This window comes from Phyllostomus hastatus, unplaced genomic scaffold (genome assembly GCF_019186645.2).
Source record: "Phyllostomus hastatus isolate PE091 unplaced genomic scaffold, TTU_PhHast_1.1 phas_contig_1, whole genome shotgun sequence".
In the NCBI taxonomy this organism is placed as follows: domain Eukaryota; kingdom Metazoa; phylum Chordata; class Mammalia; order Chiroptera; family Phyllostomidae; genus Phyllostomus; species Phyllostomus hastatus.
Genome location: NW_025333498.1, coordinates 27,269,167 through 27,285,958, shown reverse-complemented (window position 1 = coordinate 27,285,958; position 16,792 = coordinate 27,269,167). Strand labels below are relative to the sequence as shown.

Genomic DNA, 16,792 nt, shown 5'->3' with positions numbered 1-16,792 from the left:
TCAGTGGAGTTTTGTGTCTCTTACATATGTAACATCTACAGAGCACCTCGAAGAAAGCAGGTTCTAGTTTCAGTCATTCTTTGACCTCACAAGCATCTGCTTTGAAAGATTTATTTTGTATAGTTAAAAGTTGTGAGGTTGTATGGTTTATTTTGTATTTTTTCTGCTTTCCTTTGAATCTATTTATTGACCCTAACCAGTATTTACTGTTATTTCCAAACATGTATATATGATTTTCTTTTAGTATATAAAAAATTTATCCAGATTGAATTTTATAAGAGATTCACAGGGACAAATTTCCTTTTTTTGCAGGGTGGGTGGTAATTTGACAGCTCTGACAGAGAGATTAAAATCCCAGTTCCCTAGGTCAGACATTCAGTGTCAGATTCTTAAAACACCTCTGGGGTAGTCATGTGCCTGAGTTATTCCCAGGATTGTCCTCATAAATCTACCCTTTTTAGCTTGTTTTCTCAAAGCATTGGGCTTCAAGCCTTCCTTTTCACTTTCACAAAACCAAGGATAGCCCCAACTGGCATCTCCATTGTTGCATATGTCCCTTGCATGGGCCACTCAGCTGCCCCTTGCCCACTAGGATGCTTACTGAAAGTTTTATCAAACAGCAATGCTGTCCCTTTAGAGCGTAGGTGGTTTCCACTTTACAAAGATTGTAAGTACATTGAAAATAGGGATTGAAATCTGGACAATTTTATACAAAGTGTATTGCAATGGTGGGCATGAGTATTTGATATTGTTGAAAGGCTGAGTAAATGAGTGAAGATATGCCTGATTTGTAGCAGGAGACCTTCTTTAGGTTCCATTCTAAAAACGGCTCACTGAAGATAAAGGTAGCCAAGTAACGTCTCTGGTCCATCTTCAGTGCTAAATGCCTAAGGCATTTAAGTCATTGTGAAAATCAGGAAAATTTGTGGCTTTCTTTGCTATATGTTGAACATCAGAAATAACAATTTTTGTTAAGGTTTATAGAATGGCTTCAGGTTTAAATTTTCATCCCATCTAAGGAACGCACTAAGAAGCTATCTTTTCTGTTTTTCAGATATTCTTAAATTTGAATGCTGTACTTCTGGTGGCAAATAAATGGGCAAGAATATAATGCTGTCTTTGGTTGTTATTGCTAGGTTGTGGTGATGAATGGTGATGCTCGTGAGATTGATAACCAATGCCAAAACAAACCACTTTTTAGCTCTATTAATTTTGGAAAATATCTAACTAAATTATAAATGACTCATAATTTACATCTCTGTCTTTTGAAGTAGTCCTGGGATTTACATGTCTTTGGTGTTTATTGTATGGCTTAAATACAAAAAGGTTTGTCTGCAGCACCAAATAAAACTCTTCAAAGAATTCAGTCTATAATGCTGACAATTGTGTTAACATTAAGGCACACCGCAGTTTTTATATGAGAAACTGATCTCCCCGTGGAGTTTTTTTTTTTAACTATCCTACTTCTCTCTGTCAGGCAGAAGATGCTCCCAGAGTTAATAGTAGAAAGGTCAATAATATGAACTAGTAAAATAGATGAAACTTCCTACAACTTAGGCATGAATGATGTCCACAGATTTGTGTAGTGTTATTTGATAATCTACTTATTGATTTGTAAGATTTTACTCAAATAGTCTGTTTTTAATCCATTTTTGTGTGTATTACTGTTCACAGAGTGGAAGAAAAAATTGCAAACATATGGGTTATGATTACTTTTCTATTCAAAAAATAATTACTTGTGAGTCTAAACTTTTCTGCTTTAATTACAGACAAAATACAGAAAAGTGTTGTCTGGGCCTGGCTCCTAGATGTTAAATACAATCTGTGTTGTAGATGCTGAATAAAATCAATTAACTATTAATAACATTAAGATGATAAAGGAAATGTGTTAATGAATTTTCTGAATCACTATTTGGTGTGACACAGTGTCTGACCTCTGGCTGTCATGCACACACACCCAGGACTGGGTGCCGTCAGCCTGTGTCAGCTTTTACATTTTTAAACTACTGTTCGCCAACTTCATCTACTTACACCATAATAACAGAAACCTGACAACTATAGAGAACTATCCAGAAAATCCTGAAAAGTGTTTTCAAATAAGCAACAATTTGGTGACTATTTTTTTTAGGAAAAGATGATTGAGCCATAGATTGTGGTTGAGAATGTAGTTGGGAAGTAAAACTCGGATTCTTAATCTGTCTTTTCTCTAAATGTTTTCATAATACAATTTCTACAATGTAAAATAAACTTTTTGTCAAGCGAAAATAAAGAAACACTTTCATGCTAACACAACCGAGCTTCACAGCTTATTTAATTACAAATAAATGCTTAAAATCTACCAGTACATAGTGCCAATGAAATCTTGACCTATTCCTAAATTTGCGAGGTAGAATCCACAATACTTGAGCAAATTCAGCTGTCTGGTTTTCTACAGACTATCCCTACAGCTATACAAATTTTTCTGCTAATTATGAACCACATTAATAAATGAAATGTTATTAGAATGACAAATATTGAAAAAGAATATTTGTCACTTATCACTATAAATCATTTTTCTACACATTTATCAGCTCTCTTCCATGAATATTTTTTTCTCATATTGGACAAAAATCTTCCTTTAAGATTAATAATAGCTTTAGATGAAGTTGGAAAAATAGACATTATAAAAATAGACAAAAAGAATTAAGCCCATAACTTCTGTTGCACATCAATTTCTGCTTGAATGACAGGTGCTCACCTGACAGCTGTGATCTGGTCCTCAACTTCATAAACACCCAGCTTTCGATATACTGCGTACAGGTGTTTGTCACCTTGGAAAGCTGTTCCTCGACCATCCACCAAGGCAATGACTATCCCTTCCTTACTTGCGAGATAAGATATCCAACTAATAGCAAATACAGACCTTACACTCTGACTGCAGGGACCACCATACCTAAAGAAAAGGAAAGAGAGAATCTCTGATTCTTTTGTAAAACTCGACTTCCCATCATGGCCAAGAAATGCCTTTCATATTTCCCAGTACATTTGTATGATAAAATTTCAATAACAGTGGCATTAGAATTGGCTCAAAATCAAGAGAGGACCAGGCTTTTCCCAGAGGTTTGCTACAAGGAAGTTGTTTTGGGACACAGCCTCTCCTATTCCCCAAAACGGATACATCTAGGGTTGGCATTTCAAGGAATATGTGTGGGTTTTTCGTCATTTCTGCCACCTGCCACTTGCTAAAAGCAGACATAAGATATACTAAAAAAAAATGCATGGTGTTTTAAGCAAATTGTGTGTAGGTCAGCACTGATTTTGGGTGTGATTCCACTAAATGTATTCCATTCCCTTATTTCATTTCAAACTCAATTACATAAGATGCTAAGATGATTTACAATATTTTTTTTGGCTGCAATTTATCTCAAAGGTATTCTGACACATTCGGCAATTTGCCATACAAAGGAAATCCAACACAGCAAATGTAAGCAAGTCCATTTAAAGTCCCAAACTTCCTCAGTCTATTTAAATAGCCATATTTTATTTACTCTTATTAGTCGAAGAATATATAAAACAGCATCAATAGGAAATGTTACTAAGGAGAGTGGTTCATTCTATCTCATAAATGTGTATTTAATCCAACATATTTTCAGGAAATACTTTTTACACCAAAGAAAATATTACATACACTTGAATTAGCAAGGGGTACTTCTTTGAACTGTCAAACTGAGGAGGAAGAATCATCTTGTACCATAAAGCTTAGGGAAAAAAAGGAGAAAAATCTTTATTCCACTATACTCATAGCATTATTTACTTTCTTTAATAACATGAATAGCATAAAATTAATTTATCACTAGTAAACTATTCATCAAAAATATGTTTTAAATTGATTTTTATGTTTTTTCTAATATAGGAATTACTAGAAATCTTGAATTATTGTTTTTCTAGACACACATTTTCTAAAATTGAAAGTATATCCCATAATATTATAAGATTTGAACTATAAAATTTATCCTATCATTTTTTAAAGCAAGGTAGGTAAGTGCTCAACTTCATGTCTATAAAAGAGAAGTTTTTAAAGATCTTACTAATTTCATTGACTTCAAGTTTCTTTATTTCCTCTTTAGGCAGCTGGATATTTCTCAAAGCATTTTCCAATTCCTTGTTTTCTTCCAAGATTTTAATTTCTTAAAAAATAAAATAAAATGTTCATTTTTAATTAGTAGCATTTCCATGAGAAAATTCCCTTTCCAAGAGTTCCTTTGGGTTTATTTTTATTTTTTCATTGTTGTTCAAGTACAGTTATCCCCATTTTTCCACCACAACTTTCCCCTGACTTACCCAGCCCCACCTCCCCACCTCACAGATGAAACTTAATCTACATAAGGATTTCTTAAAGAATTTCATATTGGCAAGCTTATTTTTAATCCAGCCTTTAAAACAGGTATGAACTTCTGAAGGACAGCAATCATTATGCCCTAAACTGATTTTCATAGAATCAAAACACATTTTGAGCAGAATCACACCTCAGGAATGTTTATTACACCATATTTCCTTATCTCCAACTTTTCTTTTTTAATGTGAAGTTATGACCTGAGTAGATGACATTTATTTTTATCATTCACTAAAAAACGTAGAAGTAATATCTATATTTCTGAAATCTCAAATTTAAAGTAATTATTTAAGTAGTTATAAAAATGTTTTAAAATTTCTAGTGTGTGAATTCAAATACATTCTTGTTTTTTAAAATATCTATTTCTTTGTTAACTCTTTCCTTCTGTATTTGATTAATATAGGATATTCTTCCTTTTTGTATTAAATTACTGTGTATCCTATTTCTTCAAATTCTTTCTCTCATAGTAGTTATATATCTTAGTAAAACAACAATATATACACACTATGATCTCTTTTTGTCTTTCATCTTAAAAGATCCTCTAAAAACAGCTGTTTATATTTCATCTTAGTTATGTCTCACACTTTAAACTTTGAAACTAAAAAAACCCATTTATCTTGTGATGTTGTAGATCAAGTTTCTAGCAATAGAGGGCTTTTCGTAAGTTTTATTCTGAACTGGGAGCAATACCAAGGATCTGCTAGAGCAAAGTTAGGCTTTCATATAATACGTATAGCTTGTAGCTTTATTTTTTAAAAGAGGGTCTGAATGATTTCTGAAATACAGAGGTTCCTACAAAAGACATTCTGTGGGCTTATTTTTGTGATTTTTTTTGAAAAAGTAATCCTTGAAGATGGGGAGCTAGAAGAGGACTTGGAACTACACTATGTTTGCCAAACCACTTCCCTTACAACTCTCAGTTTTCATATACTCATGGCATTGTATTCTAATATGTTATATTTAATTTTAGAACAATTATAGATGTTTTGGGTATATGAGGGGAGACCCAAAAATAACCCAGAATTTACTTATAAAAAACTGTGCATTTATTCTTACATGTTTAAACTTCAGTCACCTTCAAAGTGCTCTCCACTTGATGCAATTTACCTATCCAGACATCTTTTTCCTCTGCTCAAAACAGTTTTTAAACTTGTTGATTTTGATGCCTTTAAGTGCTCCTGCCATTTTTTGTTTCACCTCTTCCACATAGGCTGAATGTTTCCCTTTGAGGACTTATTTCATCCGGAGAAACAAAAAAAAAATGTTGCTTGGGGTGAGATCTGGTGAATAGGCAGAGTGGGATAGGGGATCATGCCATTTTTGCTTAAAAACTGCTGAACACTCAGCACAGTGTGGGCAGGTGTACTCAAAAATCACCCATCATGAAATGGGCAAACGCACTGAAAGAGTCTTCCCCCAGAATTCACTGAAGCTGAATGCAGCCTCTCACAATACCAGATGGGTTCCTAGAAACTCACCTGGGGAGGGGGGGATCTGTATTATAAGACTTTACAAGATAATTCTGTTCTTTAGGGGAGTTCCCTATTCATAAGCTGTAAAAGATACATAAATTTTGTTTTAACTTTGGCTAACCCACCAGGAAAGAAATGCTTGTGTCATCTTAAAAGTTAAAAGCAAATCAATCAACACATAAAAGGAATACACACAATTTTGAGTACAACGAAGCCTACTCTTAATTCTCCTGTTGTGGGTTTTATATGTCAAGATTTCATGGATAACAGGAATCCTATGTGAAGCAAACACACAGTGTGCCTTCATTATTTATTCATGTATTACTACTATCATCATTTTTCCAACAGGTTAGTTGGAGACAACAAACAGGTGTTTCCAGGTGGCTTTGACTTTGATTTCTTCTCCATTCTGTTCCTAGCTATTGAACTTTTCTGATTCATAACTTACTGAAATAACAGATTTAATTTAAAAATTTGCTAATGTTTCTACAGTCTGAGGTTGCATTTTTATAAGTGATAAGTGGGCATTTTTTTTCATCCCTTGGAGCAAATGGAATTTCATAGGACTGTTAGAAGAGGAGGGGTGGTGACTGGGCTCCTCGATGTGGTTTTTGCATTTAAAGCCTATAATCTGGCAAAGGCATGTCACCATCCCAGCTGCACCTTTTACCTTGTTTCACTCTATGTTTATGCAGCACCCAGGATCCTTGGTACCCAGTACCTGACACGTAGTATGTCTTCTCTATACATTTGTAGGTTTTTGATTATGATGAAATTAAATGGTAAGAATGATGGATCATGTATTAGATTTTTGTTTAAATCATATTAACTACCACATTTGCCCATTAATTAAATTATGTGAAGAATTTGTTTTAAAAAAAGCTGATAAATGAGGTCATTCCATCAGTCGGGTAATTTTAATGAGCACCTGCTGTGCCTGAAGCAACTAATCCTCAGCCGGGCCCTCAATGTCAAGTGGCAACTCTTCTGAGTTTCTACAGCATCTGGTTCAAGTACTATCTGTTGTTTTCAAATGGCCTTACCCAGTTTGCAAAGAAAGTGAAGCCGTTGTACTGTTTTTTGCAATGTCTTCAAACTTTCATCCAATTACATAATAATTCTTCATTCTCTTTCATCAGAATACCAGACATTAATCCCCTCACCTGTCTATGGACTTCATCTTTTTCCAACTTCTTAGGGACCTCCGTCCTGTATGTGTTCTCCCCCTTTGGGTCTAATTTCTTCCATCAACACTTAACCATGCTCAAATGTTTATCATCTTTGAAAAACAAACCTTTATCAATCCTTTCTCTCTCATCAGTGGGACCTATTGGAAATACTGTCTCTTTTTATTTACCACCGACACAGGCCTGAATTTACTTCAATCTGCCTTCCACTTCCATTGTTGCACTGAAACAGCTCTGATCAAGCCACTGCTAATCTCCCTGCCTCTAAGTGCATGGATTTAAAGCAGGCCTCACCTCGCTCTCTGTAGCACTTGACGCAGATCCTCTCCTGCCCTGTTCTTCATGACAGCATACTCTTAAGGTTGTCCTCCTTCTTTTGTTCCCTCTTGGTCTCCTTTACAGATTTATTTTTTCTCTTTCCACTTCTCATGTTGGTGTTCCACATGGTTGTAAGTCTAGGCTCACTGTCAACTAGCTCGGCCCACCCTCATTTTTCCCCTTGTGCTGCCACATCCACTCCCGTGGCTGTAGTAACTATGCCATTTATGTCCATACAATGAATGACTTCTTGATCATCATCTTCTGCCCAAACCAATCCTCCAACATCCAGATCCAAAACTATTCAGGACAGCTCCACTTGGATATCCCATCAGTACTTCAAACTCAACATACAAAACATTTGTCATCTTCCCCAAAGTGTTCTGTCCACTGAGAGTCCCCCATTTCCATAAAAACATCAATATCATTCCACTGACTAAGCCAGATATCCAAGCAGCACCAATCCCTCCTTCATATTCATGAGTCACCAGTCTGATGTAGCTGTCATTGAGAAACACCTCCTAACCCAGAAACCCAGATGATCTGCCCTGTTTATGTGCTTTCTGTGCTCTATTTCCCCACCTTAGTACACTACCCCCTGTGTTGTAATTGTCCATTAACACATTTACATTCCCCATTGATCTGTATTCTCCTTGAGGACTGAAGCCATATCTGACCCAGCATTAATTCATTTTAAGGATCTATTATCCAGCACAGTGTCTGATTTAATGTGAGATGTGTTTAATAAAAATCTGTTGCACAGAGATTTCTGGCACCAAATACAATGGAAAAATGGGTGAAAAAAATTACAAATAAATAGAAGACACAGCATCTGCTGTAAAATGCAACTCTAAAATTTGTCTAGAAATTTATTAAAACTATAGTTTACCTAACCTAATCAACCTAATCCAGGGTCTAGTTAATTGAAATTTCTGGAAAGAGTCTCAGAACATTTATAATAAATATCTCTGGAGAATTTCACCATTAGACAAGTTTGCAGAACTGTACTCTAAAAAATGTGCACTCTATTTTGTGAGTTAGAAAACCTATAAATACATACTATGTATATTTGTAAATATTAGGTAAAGTATTAAAGTTTTGTAAGACCTACAGAAATTGCTGTCTGGGAAAAGGGAAGCCGACCTTTATTCTGCAGTCATGGAAAAATGGGAATTGTACATTTATGGCAACTTCCATTAAAACAAGGAGTTACAGATTTGAAAGTACAACTGCCTTAAAAGTTCTGAAGATTGAAATGAGCCAAACTAAGAAATACAATCTGTTATTCTTAAAAGTATTTTAGTATTAGACCCAAAGTAAAAAAAGAAAAGAAAAAAAACTTCAAAATGAAACTAAATTCACAATCTCATTATTACAATGCCTATTCTGTCCAGAGGTACTGAACTGACTCTGTTTTCCTCATTACCTTATTTTCACTTCTCTTTGAGTCATTGAGCTGGCTGCCAAACACATCTCAAAGCAGTGGCCTGACCTGTTACCAAAATTGTGCTGAAGTCCCTCATTATCCCTAGTCCCCACCAACTTTGATGCTATAACATTGTTTAATAGTACATCAAAAGATAATGGAGAAGCTCAGGAAGGGTTTCAGGTCAATTACACTTAAATAACACTGTTGGGAACAAAAACGGTGATCATTGATCTGTGAACTATTTTGAACCAATATTACAATTATGGGCTGGACAAGGACTATCTTGCTAGCAGTTGAAAATAGAAAGAGCCTCCAAATTGCAGGGCTTTCATATGTGGCAACAGTGTGACGTAGCTGTTAAAACAAAAAAGCTAGCATGATATCACCTTCTGCTTTGAACTGGAGTTATATCTGGAATTTATCTCCAGTTTGAGACGTTACAAAAAAGGGGGGAGGGAGGTTGTGCTAAATATCCTAAGTTTCCTTCCAATTCTAAGCTTCTGTGCTTCTTATAAAGCTGATTGGGGAAGATAGAATTAACCCCTCTGATATAACTCATTTGTGTTATACCAGGTTCTTACTGCAAATAATTACTGAATTTCATATGATGTGGTTTGACTCAATGAATATTCAACTCTGTATAATAATAAGCTATAAATAATAAGCTGTGTGATAACAGGATATCCTCCCCTTATTGGTGTGGGGAAACTCTCTTGCTTCCCCTGGTATAGTGTGTGAAACTTAAGGGTTTCTTTCCATGGACAGGACAACAGTGTGCTATAGAGAGTACCTTGGTCAGTGCGGCCATCGTGAAGAGTAGAAATGGGGAGACCTGGGCCTGTGCACAAAGAGAAAACAAAGCTTTAAAATAACACTTGGTTTTCCATGAGAACTGCTAGTAGTGTTTGTGACTAGTATCAAGCTCAAGTATTGGGTTGGACAAAAATTTTGTTTGTTTTTTCCTTACGATGGTTCTAGTAATGCTTAGTGGTCTTTAACTTCATTCAAAACAATTTTGTTAGATTATATTGTGACAACTGCCATATCAGCCTGCATTTTAAAAACTTATCAGAATTGGTGAATTTTTGTGCAACCATTTTAATATTGAAAATGGAAGAAGATATGCAACATTTTCAGCGTATTATGCTTTATTATGTTAAGAAAGGTAAAAACACAGCTGGAACACACAAAGAGACTTGTGCAATGTATGGAGAGGTGCTGTGACTGATGAAACATGTCCAAAGTGGTTTGCAGAATTCTTGGTACTATTGACATTTTGGCCAAATAATTCTTTGCTGTGCACTGTCTTATGCATTGGAAAATGTTTAGCAGCACCCCTGGCCTCTACCCACTAGAAGCCAATAGTGGGAGATAGCTAACATACTCAAAATATCCAAATCAATAAAGTCATTGGTGAAAATGAGAAATGTATATTTTATTTTATGGAAAAAACTAAATGGATTTTTTTGGCCAACCCAACACAGCTTTTAATTCTGCAGCTATTTCTCCCCCATAAAGAAGTAAACATCACCTTTTAAGTTACATTTAAACACTTAAGATCAAGATGAACAGCCCAGTCAAAGAACAGATGTGAGAAGAATTGCCTGTGCACTTTTCCAAAAGTGATATTGAATAGTTCAGATCTAGTTACACAGATAGATCCCAGAAGCAGCAGAGATATATGGCCTCTGGCAAGACATCATGCTGTATGGACCAGTTTTATCTGTGTCTTTATTATCAAGTAGCCTTCACCGATACCCACGTTTTATTTTCAATCTGTCTTCTTGGTTCAGTTTATATTGGTAGGTAGAACCCTGCATCTTTTTTGAAGTAATTAATACATGAAGAAATAAATTTATATAGAATATGTCGCCTGTAGAAATATGCTGTGGAAGGTCACATTCCCTAGGAAACAGACCCAGAAAGAGTTTTGTGGGCCAGAAGTTTATCTGGGGGCTGGTATTTGAGTACACACCTGTGGGGGAGGAGAGGGAAGTTGGGGCAGCAAGGGAAGGTAGGTTTTCGTGCAGTCACAATGGAGACCTCAGCCAGCCCCAAGGAGAGCTCTGGAACTGGATGGCTCACAGAGTTGTCTTGAATGGGGTCCATGGGGCTGGCTTTTATACTGAATAATGGAGCAGTCATCAGATGTGCCTGGGTTGGGAGCAATCCCCAGGGGGTGGCGGTGGGGTTCTGGGCGGGCGGGGGGGGGGGGGCTGTGAGCTGTCAGATACCAGCCTTCTAAGCAGCTGGAGAAATGAGTGATTCAGTCCTGAAGCCCGGAGGTCTGGGTGGCACCCCAGTGTCCACCACATATTCCAACAAGGAATTCAGGTTCTCTGTGTAGAAACTGGCTATTTAAACAAGATCTATAAATCGTTAAACACCATGTCACTTACTTGAACTGTAGAATAAAATAACAGAAAATATACTTTTAAAGGATATGTATACTTAAAGGAAATATACTTTTAAAGGATAAATTTGCTGAGGTGGTCAGTGGCTTAAAAGCAATAAACATGGAGGCTGGGGCAGAGATACATTTCCCTCCTTCAGAAGCCTGCTTCTTTCTTTGTGGAAGGAGTGGCATTAGACTGGCATCCTTGGTCCCAAACAACAAAGGGAAATGACCTATTTGGTGAGACCTGAGAAGACCAGGGCATAAGTAACTCCATGTTTTGCCCAGTTCTTTGCATTTTTCTGCCTGCAGCAACATGCTTTGGAGCTGTTGCTTGGTGCTTGACGTGGGGCAGTGCCATAGCCCTGGGAGAAGCTAGCAGCCATCCAGTTGTACTCACATTTACGTGAGTAACCTTGATTCCGGGGTGTGAGATCAGGAAGCTGCACACCTTAGCCACGTTTTCCAACTAACCTTTGCAGGTAATAAAGCTAATATTTTGATTTCTTTCCTGACATCTCAGTCCAACTTGGGAGCAAGGAGAAGGGCTATTGTTTATTAAGATCCCTCAAAAAACAACAGTTTTTTTATTGTGTGGAGTTTCAGAATTTTATAGAATTTCATTTCAGAGATTTTTATTTTGTTCTGCTTTTCTTCGAAGTTATTAAAAGGAACAAGCACACATTATATTTTTGGTCAGGATGTAAGGAAATGAGACATGAATCTGGATTTCTTGACTTCAGGCAATCAGCATCCGCCCTATGGAATTTTCATGGGTGTGCAGTTCCAGAAGTGAGAACTGGCATATCTTTTTTTGCCCAAACTACAAGGCACACTAATGACTGACTGCCCTTGACACAAACATCCTCAAAGTATAATCCTCATGGAGTAAGCATCAGTTGTTGAGCATTCCTCCTTTGCATTCCTTTTGTTCCATCAGTATCATAAATATGATTTCACCTATTTTAAACCTATTATCTGGGATTTACTCACCATCTCTCAGAGAGTTTGATGTTACATAATGAGGTTTTACTCTTAATCCTAAAGGGAAAGATTTCAAGGTTTTTCTTATGATGGTGCAGTGACTCATTTTACTGGAGCTTCAAAAACACCAGACGAAGTGATGCTTCCCACACAGTATATTTTTTGCTAAATGGGAAATTACCATACTGCCAAGCAAGAGTGAATGTGGAAAAGTCAGGCAATTCAAGTTCTGGAAAGGACTCTTCCACCAACTTTTGATTAGAGCTTAGTCTTTGCGACCATGTCTGTCCAGAAAAAGTCCAGCCATTGTTAATATAACAAAAACAGGTTGTATGACATAGATGTAACCTGGCAGCCAAGGACAGTGGACTGGAATGTACATGTGTGAACAATGACAACTTCACTGTACTAGTCAGTGGGGATGGTAGATGCAGTTGAGTGAGCGTGTGTACTGTGTGGCCATTGCGTTCAAAATGGCTGAGCAAGTGGAGCAACAAATTTGCATCAAATTTTGTGTTAAGCTTGAACATTTATCCACAGAAACTATTCATATGATTGAGAAGGCTGAAGCTATGGGCAATTGCTGATTGGCAGCTTCATTATGACAACATGCCCACTCTTTCATCATGTCTGATGCAGAGTTTTTTGGTGAAACATCAAAACGTCCAGGTGACTCAGCCCCTCTACAGCCCAGATTTGGGGCTTTGCAACTTCTGGATTTTACAAAAACTAAGATCACTTTGAAAGGGAAGAGATTTCAGACTGTTGATGAAATCTCTTGGTATTCAGGAAAATACAACGGGGCAGCTGGTGGCGACTGGGAGAACTGTGTGAGGTCCCAAGGTGCCTACTTTGAAGGGGACTGAGGCATCACTGTCCACTGTACAGTGTTTCTTGTATCTTGTATCTTCTTCAATAAATGTCCCTATTTTTCATAGTACTTGGCTGGATAACTTCTGGACACCTTCTGGGCAGATCTCATATATGTAAATATATATACCATTGTTGTCTTTACCAGTACATATATCAGCATAAGAATGAGTTATTTGGTAGACTTTGCAAAAGGCAGCAATGCTTGGATCTTTCTAGCACTTATGTTCATTCAGCAAGCATTCAATGTCTATTATGTACTAGCTGTTCTTCTTGACTTTATGATTATAGAGATTAAAAGAAAGCAGACTGTGCCTCCAGAAGAAGAAAGATGACTCAGTACAGATAGTTCAATGATACTGTAACTCTGGCATGTAAGCTTTCAATATATGTTGCATAAATACATAGCTTGAGTTGAAAAATGTTGCATATAACTTGAGAGGACATTTAATGTATACCTGTAAATGCCATAGTCACACATATGGTCACAAACAACAATCTCTTGACTCTTCAAAGGTGCCATTGACCAAACATTGTATGAAACTGTTGTATTAAACTGACTTCTTGAAGAAGTATTTGGGTCAAAATGCTTATTCATTTCCATGTAGTCAACTGAGCTGTGGCACAGGTTCTGGAGCCAAGTGGTTGAGGTGAGAGAAGTGTGAGGCCAGGGTGACCTTCCTTCTGGGAAGGAAAGGGCACCTCAGGGTCCTTGGCAACTAGGCAGAGACCTCAATCAGTCAAAGATTCCATTTGTGCTCTGAGTAGCCCACCCCTACATGGGGAGGTGAAACCAGAACTAGGAGAGTGGCAGGCATTTTGTAATAACCTCCTCTGTTTTCTGTCCCCCACCAGGGAAACTCAGGAATTAACTGGGGAACAGAACAGAGAATCAAGGACTAGCTATTTCCCAGGTCTATTTTCTAAATTCCCAAGACACCAACGTAGCTCTTCAATCTATCCATCACCTACCCTATCCTATTTTATTGCTTGCACCATATTCAAGATATAAATAAAATTTTATGCATAAAATAAAAGTATTTGGATAGAAATTATTCACATGGCCTAAGTAAGCTGGAAATGTATAATGTATTACCTATGATTATTAAAATATTTAAATGAATACTTATTATGTTTCCCAAATTTAGAAAAGACAAACTAGGTAACAAAAGTTCATTTTACATCCCCGTTGAAACTATACTTTAAAGAATTACTGGCCTCCAAGGGAAGAGCCTCAGGTTTCTAGGCCATTGTTCTTTCCCCTGACCGTAAGAGTTTGGCATTTCTCCAGGCAAGTGGCAGAAAACCAGAAACCATTTTATCAGAGGATGCTTCCTTTTATGATATTTTTCAAATCCTGCTGTGATAGCTGGTGGGTAGTGCTTGCATTCAACCTCATGGAGCTATGGCACTGTGGTGGGTAAGAGGTTGGGATTTACATCAACAGACCCTTGTTCCCATCCTGGTTCCGATGCTTATCAGAATGAGGACCTTTGGCAAGTTACTTGGTGTTCTCAGCTGCAAAAAAAGACTATGTTAATGCTTCCTTATCTTTCTTTTATTTTTCCCATAAGCATTAGATAACATAGATATCTTATCTATGTAGATAAGATCCTCACACACAGCAAGTGCTTAATAATCTGTAGCTGAGGATTGGATTGATCAAATGGTGGTAACAAAGATGAGCACAGCAGCAGTGAAGTGGTTAGGCTTGTGTTAAGTCCATTACCTACCATAGCAGACGAGTGCATAGTACTTGGAGTAATCACTGAAACTTGCTGTGTAATATTGGCACCTTTCTTGCCTTAGATGGCAAGTAATACACTTCTTGCTTGGAGGATGGCTTCCAATGCTAATTCTAGAGAAAAATAAAAATAAAACGAAGTCTGAAATTTGAGATCGTGTTTATCAAAATGTACCACTCCCTATAAAATGACTGATTTACATATTGACATCAAACCACTCTATTCTCTCTGGTGCCAATGTCATTTAAAGTAAAGTTAACTTCTTAGTATTTTGGTGTAGTCTCATTTTCAATTTTTGCTTGAATAGGCACTAGCCTTGAGGGAGGAGCCCTCTGTAATTTTCCTGGGGTGAGAGAAATACCTAACACCTCAAATGGATATGAGGTAATCACTTCTCATAGCCATTAATATCTTACACTTTACAAAGTGCTTGGGAATGTGTGGTTCCTCATCTTCCCATTTCTGTTCTTGTATTCCCACCAGCAAAACATACAAGGAGAATCTGGTGGTTTCACCAAGAAATGGGTCCTTGTTTTTATCATATAACTGGAAGGAGAAATTACTAATAAGCAAATTGGAAATAAGAAACCACAGTTTATGTGTTTTCTGTGCCTTTCATTCCACTGGGCAGGAAATGTGGGCTTGCGGAAGCTCTTCCTGGGAATACTCCCTCGGCACACTTCTGCACAAGTCAACCTGTACCTACCACGCTGGGCCCACTCTCTTCTCAGCAGAGCTGTCTGCGTGGTTCCTGAATACAGTGATTGGCTTTAACACACAGACTTCCAGATCATATCAGAATTAGAATCTCATTTGGGGCAGACTAGGTGGTATTATGCCAGAATGGGAGCAGGGTCAGGAACACAGTACAGATGGTAAGATTACCTGTGACCCCTGCAGTTCCTGACCTTGTCTTCCCTCTGCTGCTGTCCCTGACCTTGTGTTGAGTAGGGGGTGGTCAGAGACTTTACTAGCTTCATAGACAAATTCTCCCCAACAGAAAAGGAGCTATGATCCAAGGAGAAACAGAGGAATGTAGCAGGGTGAGCTTGTCTTATTTCCTCAATTATAGTTAATATTCATGTTCATAGTTTGGTATGATCTTGGAAATGTTAAGTAGGCTGTTAACAGTAGAAGGTCAAGGGCAGCATGTCCAGGTACAAATCCTGGCTCCAGCAATACCACTTGCCTCACAGAGTTGTTGTAGGAATAAAATAAAAAATATAAAGCAGATAAAAATGTACTTGGCAAGTAGTAGACTACCAGCATACAGTGACTATTGTTTTTATTTCCTCACTCAGAAAAGGCTGTTGGGGGCACTATTCTAATCACCAAGGGGATGCCTGGACTAACTTAAACACTAATTTAGGAACAGAGAGATTCATTCCTTCCAATCATAGTAGCCAAAGTAAATGATGTTAAAAGAAATCACATGTACAAGAATGAATACAGTAGGTACTTAATAAAGGTGTGTGACTAAATGTCCTCATTAACTATAAATTTAGTTAAATTATTTAGCATTGTGTTTATATCTGCATTAGGATTTCTTGGTTTTTCTTTTTGAAAACAAACATTTGAATTGCTAATGTCTTGGGGGTATATAACTTTATACTAATGTCGTATACAACATTCTCTGAATATTTTGTCTTAATTCATAAATTATTCCTATTACATCTTAGGCTTTTTACTACATTTTAGGCTTTTTACAAATATTCTATCTATCCTGAGGGCTATGACATATTTTCATTCAAATATCAATATATGAAAATACTCAAGTTAGTTGGCATAAATTACCTGTAGATATTTCTTCTTCCAGGGTAACCTTCAAATTCATTGCTGGAATAAAACCTGAAAATATGTTTAGAAGTTATTAAATAAATATCAATATATGGTGATAGTTCAGTGCTAACTCTAATATATTGAACAGTACAGTTAAATGTTCATCTAAATTACTCTATTAATAAATAGTAAATGAATTCAATTTATAAACTAATAATAAATAAACTGTTTACTAACTGGC

General features: G+C 36.9%; 1 protein-coding gene across 1 annotated transcript in view; it reads right to left on the bottom strand.

Moving 5' to 3' along the window:
- LOC123833266 (fibroblast activation protein alpha) overlaps positions 1-16,792 on the bottom strand; it is a 72,943-nt gene that overhangs the window by 14,130 nt on the left and 42,021 nt on the right. The window contains 6 exon segments of the mRNA XM_045861421.1: positions 2,738-2,932; positions 3,668-3,737; positions 4,068-4,166; positions 9,569-9,616; positions 14,761-14,885; positions 16,567-16,620. Of these exon segments, the coding sequence (XP_045717377.1) occupies positions 2,738-2,932; positions 3,668-3,737; positions 4,068-4,166; positions 9,569-9,616; positions 14,761-14,885; positions 16,567-16,620 (591 nt within the window).